This window comes from Salmo trutta, chromosome 17, assembly GCF_901001165.1.
Source record: "Salmo trutta chromosome 17, fSalTru1.1, whole genome shotgun sequence".
NCBI lineage: Eukaryota > Metazoa > Chordata > Actinopteri > Salmoniformes > Salmonidae > Salmo > Salmo trutta.
Window position 1 is genome coordinate 38,077,175 of NC_042973.1, and position 12,025 is coordinate 38,089,199.

The window sequence follows — 12,025 nt, forward strand, 5'->3', positions numbered from 1 at the left end:
GTTAAAACGTTTCTAGCCTGCTTTCTACCACAAAACACCAGGAAATGGCCAAAAATAGTAGAACCAGCGCACCTGCTTTTACGGTATGTTTTGACTATTAGATGTTCAATATTTCTTTTGAAAAAAATATTTAAAAACGAATAGTTTCACCATATTAAAATGAGAGTTCAGTTCACGTAACAGGGTTGACCTTAAAATGAGGGACAGATGTAAATTAATCACTAATCACATTAAATAAATAACAATCTTCAGAAATGACATTGCCAAAGCAACAAAGGCTTTACAATGATGGTGAAAACTTGGAGACATTTTGCAGTTAAAATCTTCCTAGAAGTCACAGGATACACATGTCAAAATGCATAATTTTGCCAATTTAGCAAGTCTTTATTCATATACAAATTTGGATTTATTGAATTCTCCATGTGGTCTATATTAAAGGGCACTTTATTTAATGTAACTGGCTTTTAAAATTCAATATTGGTGCACAATTTCTACTTAAAAAAATAAGGCACTCATTTCATGGAATGACCCTGCTACTGGGCCAGTTGGTTTCCCTCAGGTCACAGACACTGTTGGAGGCACCGTAAAAACCCTAAAACCCTTCCGCACTTGTTCGTCAGAAGGAATGTTCTGTCAATCTTGCGTTGTTTGTGAGATGTATGTTTTCTTACCTGGTTGTTTAATGAAGGAGAAGGTATTGACTCTTGTTTTAATGGCCAGCTGTGCTTGTTTATAGCTACAACAGTAAAAAGTGTGTGAGTAAGTGAGCATACATCTGCATGCTTGTGTCTGAGAGTACAATTGCTCATCACATCTGGCAGAGTGACCGGCTCATAAGCCCTTTGTCGCCCCAGTGTGTTTGTCAATATGACAGCCAGACACAAAAGGCTTTGTTTCCCAACTGCATCATGTTTATAGCACCCTACCTCTTCTCTGCTCATGCTGTCTCTCTCTGCCACAATGTTCCTCTGTCTCTCTCTTTCTGTCACCTCTCTTTCTCCCTTTGTCTCACCCTACCTGTCTATCTACTTTATTTTACCTCTAATTTCACCTGTCTCTCTCTCTCGATCTGTGTACTGACCTTGCGTGTGTGTGTCCAGGTGTGCGTATGCTGGATGGAGAGGTGACAGATGTGGTGGAGGCCCACTCCCTCAGCCTCAACTCGCAGCACATTCACATCTACAGCGCCAGCTGGGGCCCAGAGGATGATGGGAAGACGGTAGATGGCCCCGCCAAGCTGGCCAAGGAGGCATTCCTCCGAGGAGTCACTGAGGTCAGTCAGTGGAGCTAATTCATTACTGGAGCACACATGGTTAATGATGCGTACCTACCTAGGGTTGTTGCGATGACATTATTGCCACACCAGCGTGACCGCAGAAAAATTCTATGTGACCCCTGAGTCACGGTAATCTCCTTTTATGCACTCTGGACATGCTTTGGGAGTACCCAACTTGCTAACGACCATTAGGTCGTTAATGGCCTGGTACTCAGGGCTCTATTGTCCCTCTAACCACTCTGACATCAATGCAAATGAAATCGAAAGTCACATCAAACACTTATCGTCAAAACAGTAGCCTATCATACTTTTACAACTCACCTCACTGTGATGATCAATTTGAAGGTTGAAGTTCAACAGCAGGTTGAAACAGTGTAAAACATGGTTGTTGTGGATGTTGTTTCAAAGCCTAACAACGAAATGGACAGCGCTTTCTAAGTTGATGATTAATTCAAGACTCCCATGAACATATTAGAGTTTATAAGCCCAAGCCACCCCCCCCTAAAAAATATATATAAATATAAAAAGTATGATTGTGTCATTATACAGTACATAGCTGTACCACATATTACACATGGCAGAAAAACATCAAACAAAACTGATTTAAGATGTCTTTGGTACATAATTGGTCTAGCCTATACTCAAAAATTAAACAAATTCTAGTAATCACCTTTGAGTGTGGACTGTATTATTATGCATACTGGATAGACTGGTTACCTTATGCTATGCTCCAAAATGTCTATCCATTTTGTATAGTCCTGGGCGATGCTGTTGGTTCATTGATTGTACCGTTAGCCTGCAATTAGTGATTTTGATTTTAAATAGCCTTTTTATAATTCATTGGGTGACACATTACCTTCAGCAGAATATCTTGCCACTATGCGTTTCCATCTCCTCCTCTTTCTGCTTTACTCCTTTATCAAGCGCGCAGATAGGCTGTCAACAGTTTAGTGAAATATGTTTAGTTGCGAAAACATGTTACTATCGATGTTGGAGAGCCCATGGCATACAGAGTTTGGGCGGAACGAGAGCATGCTCCTCAGACAGTGGTTGATGCATGGAGTGAAATAAGTGTTATTATAATTATTTTTCAGCTACTCATATTAAGAACATGCTCCACTATAAACCTGAAGTAGCCTACAAAACAGACCGGTGGGAAACCGTGCAGCCTCCATTCGCTATTCGACCGCATACAGATTACATGTATTTTTTACACTTCCCCTGTTCCTGCCCGTTTGATAATGGACCATTCTAAATCTAAACAAATTTGACATTTTAGTAAAAACAAGATTAAATTGAGAATAGTTGTCCTGGCCAGTATAAGGGTTAATTGTTATTGTAGTTTGGTCAGGACGTGGCAGATGGTATTTGTTTTATGTAGTTCAGGGTGGTGTTTTTGTAGTAAGGGCATTTGATTTAGTATTCCGGGGGTTTTTGGGCACTGTTTGAGATTCATGTATTCTATGTTTAGTCTAGGTAGTCTGTTTCTATGTTGAGTTAATTGGGGTGGACTTCCAATTGAAGGCAGCTGTGTGGTGTTGCCTTTGATTGGAAGTCCTATATTAGTTGGGTGTGTTTGTCTGTATATTTGTGGGAGATTGTTCTGTGTTTAGCCTTGTGCCTTGCCAGACTGTTTGTTGATCGTTCGTTCTCTTGTTTGTTATTTTTGTACGTTCATTCTGAGTTAATAAACGTCAAGATGAGCTTACACATACCTGCTGCGTTTTGGTCCTCCTTAACCAACGACAACCGTGACAATAGTCTAATGGGTGAAAATATGATAACTTGATGAGAGAACAGCTGTGCAGCCTGAGGCAAGAAACGGAGCGCAAGCTTTTTTTCTACTTTCTCAAATCACCAATAGCCTATAGTCTCACCATGCAGCCCAAATAGGTTTTGATTTCTAACACATTCTAAGGTTTGTATCATTCACAACTAATGTTGCCAAATAACTCTAAATCTAGCATATAGGACCTGTTTCAGTTCAATTATATTCTTCTTACTATAAAATAAAATAGTGTCATACGGCATGGAGCATACGTAGATAACGTGGGCCAACTCATTATGTTCCTCTTAATTACTTTTTCTTCATATTATGTTTCTTTAGGCCTGACCAAAATAAATAAATAATGCATTTATTGTGATGGTGTATATTAAATGGATTTATTATACTTTTTTCAAATGTATACTGAACAAAAATATAAACGCAACATACAACAATTTCAACGATTTTACTGAGTTAAAGTTCATATAAGGAAATCAGTCAATTGAAATAAATTAATCAGGCCCTAATCTATGAATTTCACATTACTGGGCAGTGGCGCAGCCATCCACTTGGGAGCCAGACCCACCCACTGGGGAGCCAGGCCCAGCCAATTGGAATTAGTTTTTTCCCCACAAATGGGCTTTATCACAGACAGACATAGGTCGGGTTCATTAGCTGTCTGAGTGGCTGGACTCAGACAATCCCGCAGGTGAAGAAGCCGGATGTGGAGGTCCTGGGCTGGCGTGGTTACATGTGGTTGTGAGGTTGGTTGGACGTACTGCCAATTTCTCTAAAATAACGTTGGAGGCGGCATATGGGATGAAATTAACTTTCAATTCTCTGGCAACAGCTCAGGTGGACATTCCTGCCGTCAGCATGCCAAACTTGAGACATCTGCGGCAGTGTTGTGTGACAAAACTGCACATTTTATAGTGGCCTTTTATTGTCCCCAGCACAAGGTGACCCTTGTGTAATGATCATGCTGTTTAATGAGCTTATTGATATGCCACACCTGTCAGGTGGATCGATTATCTTGGCAAATAAGAAATGGCCACTAACGGGTATGTAAACAAATTTGAGAGAAATAAGCTTTTTGTGAGTATGGAACATTTCTGGGATCTTTTATTTCAGCTCATGGAACATGGGACCAACACTTTACATGTTGTGTTTATATTTTTGTTCAGTATAGATGTTCCAAAGCCGTGGATCAGCGGCTTGTATGTCTGGAGGACAGGAGATGCTAAACGTGTTTGTCATGTAAAAGACTGCCGGCTTTTGCATGACAATAACCGTCTGATAAAATTTTATGACCACCACAGCGCGATACCTACCAGATGTTGTTTTAAAGACACATACACATAAGAAGGGTAGAACAGGAACAACTGTATGGTCCACCAGGGAAAAATTGTATTGGAAACAAGGTATTGCTGTTTAAAATTTTACACACATTATCACAAATGATCTTCAAAATAATTAGGTTTTCCATGATAATATTTAGTAGAAGGTGTATCTGAATGAAAGCGATGCAACCACCATACCTGACCAAGAGTATGTTCTGGCCTGGAGCACCAGATTGAACTGTCATATCATCCAGAACTGTAACTATTCACCTCTGCTTTATTTGATCAGTTTACTCAGAGCATTTGTTATTAGCTTAGCAGAGAATACGCTGTAGGCCTGACATGATAGTTACACCAGGCCAGAACACCTAATCTCACCCACCAGCCGGCTCTCTCGCTGTCGAGATGTCTGGTTTCCGAGCGCCTCAGAATGGGACTTGACTGGAAGTCTATGACAGGAGCGGAAAAAACAACCGCTGGTTTTAATTGGCTGATCCTTGTCCACCACCATCTAACATATAACCCTTAGAAACAATCCTCTGGATTTCAAATCACCATCTAGCATAACCTTTAGAACCTCCCCTCTGTATATTACCATATGTATTTATATATTCCAGCTACCAGTCACTTTTCAGCCCTCTTTACATGTACAGGTAACTACCAAAATAACATATACGCTTGACTAAGTTAGGGATACAAAGTATATTGAAGCATGTGATTCCACACAGGTGTGGTTGTTGCGTTAATTAGGCAATTAACATCCCATCATGCCTAGGGTCATGTATAAAAATGCCAGGCAGGCCATTAAACATGATTTATGCTTGATCCAGCAATGCAGTGCGGAGGGTCCGTAAGGAGGGTGTCACACAATTGTGGAGCCTCCAGAGGCTTTAAGAGGCTAAATCGATCTTTGTATGGCAATGTCGTGCGCTTCTAAAAATGTGTAACAATGCGGACGGTGATAGATGCGGTATAGAGGTCAATTAAACGGGGGATAGAAGGATGCTGGTTTGGCACACATTTAACAAATCTGATCTAACAAAGTGGATATTTGTGAAATCCGTCATGATTGATGTATTGTTACAGGCTAACAAGGTGGTTACTAAAGTCCGGTTTGAATATATTTGGCTGTTTTCGCTGCATAACATATCAAAGTTATCCTTTTTCAGGTTTAGAAGAAGTGACTGCTAAATGCTAACTTCCATTCGTATAAGCTGGTAGCATAGTGCAGTTGATTGATGACATGAACATGTTTTGAGGTTGACGTCCATACAAACATATTACTCCAATTTTTACCTAAGTGAAACACACATATAAACAATAGCCTAAATCTGCAATGAGGCGATTCGGCATCTTTTCCTCACGGCATCTTTCCCAACGAGTTTCCATGGCATTTCTTTTGTTTTGGTCAAGTTCCATTGACCTCTTTACCGCATCTATGGAAGGGGCCACCTTTTTACTTTATGCTATCTTGACTGAACTTCAGTGTCAAGCACCGGGAAACGGATTACAGCATCTCAATCTCAGAAAAGTTAAGGTCTTATCTTTTAGTTTAGCTAGTTGCTAGTCGTAATTAGCTGGCTAGCTATAGAGATTAGCCCTGAATCACTAAGAGTGGTGAAGACCAATTTATTGGATGCATATGACAGCTCCCCAAAGCGCAAGAAGTATGAAAGCTCTGTGGCTATGCCCCATTGGATGACAGTGCCCCCCATCCACAGGGCACGAGTGATCACTGAATAGTTTGATGAGCATGAAAGCAATGTAAACCATATGCCATAGCCTTCTCAGTCACCAGATCTCAACCCAACTGAATATTTATGGGAGCTTCTGGACCGGCGCCTAAGACTGCGTTTTCCATCAACAAAACACCAAATTATGGAATTTCTTGTGGGAGAATGGTGTCACATCCTTCCGATATAGTTCCAGACACTTGTAGAATCTATGCTAAGGTGCATTGAAGCTGTTCTGGCTCGTGGTGGCCCGAAAACCTATTAAGACACTTTGTTGGTGTTTCCTTTATTTTGGCAGTTACCTATATACAGTGCATTCAGAAAGTATTCAGACCCCTTGAATTATCCACATTTTGTTACGTTACAGCCTTATTGGAAAATTGATTGATGAGGGAAAAAAACGATTCAATCTACACACAATACCCCATAATGACAAAGCAAAAACGGGTGGATGGGGAGCGTCGCTGCACAGCTATTTTCAGGTCTCTCCAGAGATGTCAGATCTGGTTCAAGTCCGGGCTCTGGCTGGGCCACTCAAGGACATTCAGAGACTTGACCCGAAGCCACTGTGTTGTCTTGGCTGTGTGCTTAGGGTCGTTGTCCTGTTGGAAGGTGAACCTTCGCCCCAGTCTGAGGTCCTGAGCACTGTGGAGCAGGTTTTCATCAAGGATCTCTTTGTACTTTGCTCTGTTCATCTTTCCCTTGACCCTAACTAGTCTCCCAGTCCCTGACGCTGAAAAACATCCCCACAGCATGATGCTGCCACCACCATGCTTAACCGCAGGAATGGTACCAAGTTTCCTTCAGATGTGACGCTTGGCATTCAGGCCAAAAAGTTCAATCTTGGTTTCATCAGACCAGAGAATCTTGTTTCTTATGGTCTGAGAGTCTTTAGGTGCCTTTTGGCAAACTCCAAGAGGGCTGACATGTGCCTTTTACTGAGGAGTGGCTTCCGTCTGGCCACTCTAACATAAAGGCCCGATTGATGGAGTGCTGTCCTTCTGGAAGGTTCTCCCATCTCCACAGTGGAACTCTGGAGTGCTAAGGGAGTGACCATCAGGTTCTTGGTCACCTCCCAGACCAAGGCCCTTCTCCCCCGATTGCTCAGTTTGGCCGGGCGGCCAGCTCTAGGAAGAGTCTTGGTGGTTCCAAATTTCTTTCATTTATGAATGATGGAGGCCACTGTGTTCTTGGGGACCTTCAATGCTGTGGACATTTTTTGGTACCCTTCTCCAGATCTGTGCATCGACACAATCCTTTCTCTGAGCTCTACGGACAATTCCTTCAACCTCATGGCTTGGTTTTTGCTCTGACATGCACTGACAACTGTGGGACCTTATATAAACAGGTGTGTCCCTTTCCAAATGATGTCCAATCAATTGAATTTACCACAGGTGGACTCCAATGAAGTTGTAGAAACATCTCAAGGATGATCAATGGAAACAGGATGCACCTGAGCTCAATTTCGAGTGCAGCGACGCTCCCCATCCAACCTGACAAAGCTTGAGAGGATCTGCAGAGGAACTCCCCAAATACAGTTGTGCCAAGCCTGTAGCGTCATCACCATGAAGACTCGAGGCTATAATCGCTGCCAAAGGTATTTCAACAATGTACTGAGTGAAGGGTCTGAATACTTATGTAAATGGGATATTTCTGGATTTTTTTGTTTTACATTTGCAAACATTTCTTTACTTGTTTTTGCTTTGTCATTATGGGATATTGTGTGTAGAATGATGAGGGGGAAAAATAAGCCTGTAACGTAACAAAAATGGCAAATGTCAAGGGGTCTGAATACTTTCTGAATGCGCTATAGCTTCCTCACTTATTCCTTATTTCTCATGTTATTTTTTATTAGTTATAATATTTTGATATTGAATACTGCACCGTTGGGTGGGGCTTGAAAGTTAAGCGTTTCACTGTACATGTCCATGTGACAAATAAAAGTTGAAACTTGAACTTGAACTCTGGATTTCAAAGTGCGAGCAGTGCAAGTGATTTAGGCTAAACAAGGAAGTGAGTTCGGGATATCGGAAAGTATGCATCTTAAAATAGTTTTCACATAACTTTATATATCTGAACTCAGAAGCAATTGGGCTACCCAAAAATAATATTGTCACTGTGATAGAACATTTATTTTGATTGACGATTTTCTGCATTTTAATACAGCTGTGGCAGGCTCTCTCTCTACCACCTCGATTTTAACCCACACCCCTTTCAAGTCCTATTTTGTTGCACAGTGTTTCCAGTCTTTATATGCAATAGAAATTGAGCCTGGGGACGAGTTTACAGAACACCCAATACATTACCCATGTCATTCCTATCTCGTGTAATCCCAGCCTACACACACGCACACCCTCTGGCAAAGATTTCCAGCTGGCAGGCAGACGCTGGAATAAGTTTGAGTAACAGAGTTAGGGCTTCGCATAGGTGCTTTGTTGTGATTTTTGTGGGACTAAATAAAAAAAAATATTGAACTTAAAATAACATTATTTACCGGTTCCCATGCTTTAAAGATAAGTTATGTTCCGGAACTGTATAGATCACTTTAGTTTCGGGTTCGGGTTCTGTTCCTCAAATCGTTTTGTTATTTTTCAGTTCTGTTCCCCGAACCGGTTCCAACCCTTGGTGCAGACTCTAGCGCAGTGGAAGTCTCTACTTATTGTTCACCCATCTTGGAACACCTGATAATCAAATACCAACCCTTCTACCTCCCGAGAGGTAGAAGGGTTGGGTAGAAGGGTTTTCTTTGTTATCGTGACTGCTGAATATATTCCACCTCAGGACAACAACAACAAGCTGGAGCTGGAGTCTTATATCGCCCTCTCTAACTTTAAGCATCAGCTGTCTGAGCTGCTTACCGATCACTGCTTTGCTTTATCTTGGCCAGGTCACAGTTGTAAATGAGAACTTGTTCTCAACTGGCCTACCTTGTTAAGTAAAGGTGAAATAAAAATTAAAAAAACATATCAACACATCTCCTCCACTGGGGCCGATAAAGTCCTAGACCACTGTTACTCAACCCACAAACAAGCATACAAGACCCTCCCCCATCCCCCCTTTGGCAAATCAGATCATGTCTCTATACTCCTGTGTCCTGTTTACAGGATCAGAGGCTATGTTGCAGGACTGCTTTGCTAGCGCTGACTGGAGTATGTTTTGGGACTCTGCTGATAGCATCGACGCACTAACCACCTCCGTCTCGTGCTTCATCAGGAAATACATTGTCCCCACAGTGAAGATTCACTGCTTCCCCAATCAATAGCCCTGGATTAACACTGACGTATGCGCTAAACTAAAGGACAGAGCTATTGCAGCCAACCCCGAGGCTACGGCTGAGGACACGAACACGTACAAGAAGTACCGCTACGACCTCCACAGAGCCATCAAACAGGCAAAAGGACAATATAGGAACAAGGTGGAATCCTATTATACCGGCACTGACGCTCGACGCAAGGGCTACGGTCCATTATGGATTACAAAGGTAGACCTAGCCATGATCTATCCAATGATGCCTCCCTACCAGTCGAACGCAATACATTTACTCGAGCTGTGCATGAGGGCCCCTGCCGTCCCTGAGGACTGGGTGATCTCGCTCTCCGAGTCCGACGTGAGTAAAGTTTTTTTTAATCTGGTCAACACTCTCCAAGGCCATGGGGCTATACAGTATTCCAGGGTGCATTCTCAGAGCACGCACAAACCAGCTGGCAGGCATCTTCACGGTCATTTTCAATCTCTCATTGCCCCAGTCTATAAGCCCTACTTGTTTCATGCTGACCAGCATCATTCCTGTGCCCAAGAACATATCATCTCCATCATCCCAGACACCCTGGACCCACTTCAATTTGCATACCGCCCCAACAGATCTACAGACAATGCACTCCACACTACCCTCTCACACCTGGACAAGAGGAATACCTACACTACCATTCAAAAGTTTGGGGTCACTTAAAAATGTCCTTGTTTTTGAAAGAAAAGCACGTTTTTTTGTCCCTTAAAATAACATCAAATTGATCATAAAGGCAGTGTAGACATTGTTAATGTTGTAAATGACTGTTGTAGCTGGAAACGGCAGATTTCTTTTATGGAATATCTACATAGGGGTACAGAGGCCCATTATCAGCAACCATCACTCCTGTAAACCATGTGTTAGCTAATCCAAGATTATCATTTTAAAAGGCTAATTGATCATTAGAAAACCCTTTTGCAATTATGTCAGCACAGCTGAAAACTGTTGTGCTGATTTAAAGAAGCAATTAAACTGGCCGCCTTTAGACTAGTTGAGTATCTGGAGCATCAGCATTTGTGGGTTTCATTACAGGATGAAAATGGCCAGAAACAAATAACTTTCTTCTGAAACTTGTCAGTCTATTCTTGTTCTGAGAAATGAAGGCTATTCCATGCGAGAAATTGCCAAGAAACTGAAGATCTGGTACAGCGCTGTGTACTACTCCCTTCACAGAACAGCGCAAACTGGCTCTAACCAGAATAGAAAGAGGAGGGGGAGGCCTCCAGAGCACAACTGAGCAAGAGGACAAATACATTAGAGTGTCTTGTTTGAGAAACAGGTGCCTCACAAGTCCTCAACTGGCAGCTTCATTAAATAGTACCCGCAAAACACCAATCTCAACGTCAACAGTGAAGAGGCGACTCCGGGATGCTGGCCTTATTGATTAGATGTATTACTCCATTACGCTGCTGTCCATTGATTATTGATTGCCATTACCATTAGTATTTACCTATTTATCCTGCTACTGGTCACAATTACTCCTATTTTACATGTATATATTACCACTAGTATATTACCACTGAGTGAACAAAACATTAGAGAAACACCTGCTCTTTCCATGACATAGATTGATCAGGTGAATCTAGGTCATGTGTGCCAGAGGGTGAATGGGCAAGACAAAATATTTAAGTGCCTTTTGAATGGGGTATGGTAGTAGGTGCCAGGCGCACCGGTTTGAGTGTGTCAAGATCTGCAACGCTACTGGTTTTTCACACTCAACAGTTTCCCATGTGTATCAAGAATGGTCCACCACCCAAAGGACACCCAGCCAACATGACGCAACTGTGGGAAGCATTGGTGTCAACATGATCCAGCATGTTGATGCTTTCAACACCAGCATGCTTTCAACACCTTGTAGAGTCCATGCCTCGATGAATTGAGGCTGTTCTGAGGGCAAAAGGGGGTGCAGCTCAATAGTAGGAAGGTGTCAGTGTATATTCCTGCTACCAGTCACTTTTTACATGTATATCCTACTACTAGTCACTTTTCAGCCCTGTTTACATGTATATCCTACTACTAGTCACTTTTCAGCCCTGTTTACATGTATATCTTACTACTAGTCACTTTTTATGTATAAACCCTCCTCAACCACTCCAGTACCCCTGCACATTGAAAAAAAATAAGGTACTGGCACTGACCTGTATATACTTGCATTATCGTGTTTCTTTAACTCTCATCGTAGTTCTTGTGTTTTTTTTTTATACTATTTTCTATTAATTCTATTATTTTTATCATCACTATTTTGGGAAAGAGCTCTCAAGGTAAGAATTTCACTGCACTGTTTTACACCTGTTGTGCACGTGGCGAATTAACTTTGAAATTTGAAACAAATGTGCAATGACAAATGGCAGAGGAGAAATGGGAGCAAAATCGCTGACACAGAGTTAGATTTAGATAGGAAGGGAATAGAGGATAGCAATCGCTGTAAGAATGTGGGGAGAGGGAGTTTCAATGTAAGAAATATGATTCATATAACATAAATCTCACATCTAACACTCCCAGGATAATGGACCGATGGAAAGAAAATAATAGCCTGCAGCAAAACAGGGCATTTTCTGTTTTACTGAAAAGATTCCCATAATGATTTGAAATGGGGAATACCTGTTGATTTAGAGTTAATCCATA

At 41.8% G+C, this 12,025-nt stretch overlaps 1 protein-coding gene across 3 annotated transcripts in view; it reads left to right on the top strand.

Moving 5' to 3' along the window:
- Nucleotides 1-12,025, top strand: part of LOC115152133 (furin) — a 166,353-nt gene that overhangs the window by 138,992 nt on the left and 15,336 nt on the right. For all 3 annotated transcript variants that reach the window (XM_029696672.1, XM_029696673.1, XM_029696674.1), the window contains exon 8: nt 1,101-1,273. In XM_029696672.1, the coding sequence (XP_029552532.1) occupies nt 1,101-1,273 (173 nt within the window). The remainder of the gene's footprint in view (nt 1-1,100; nt 1,274-12,025) is intronic.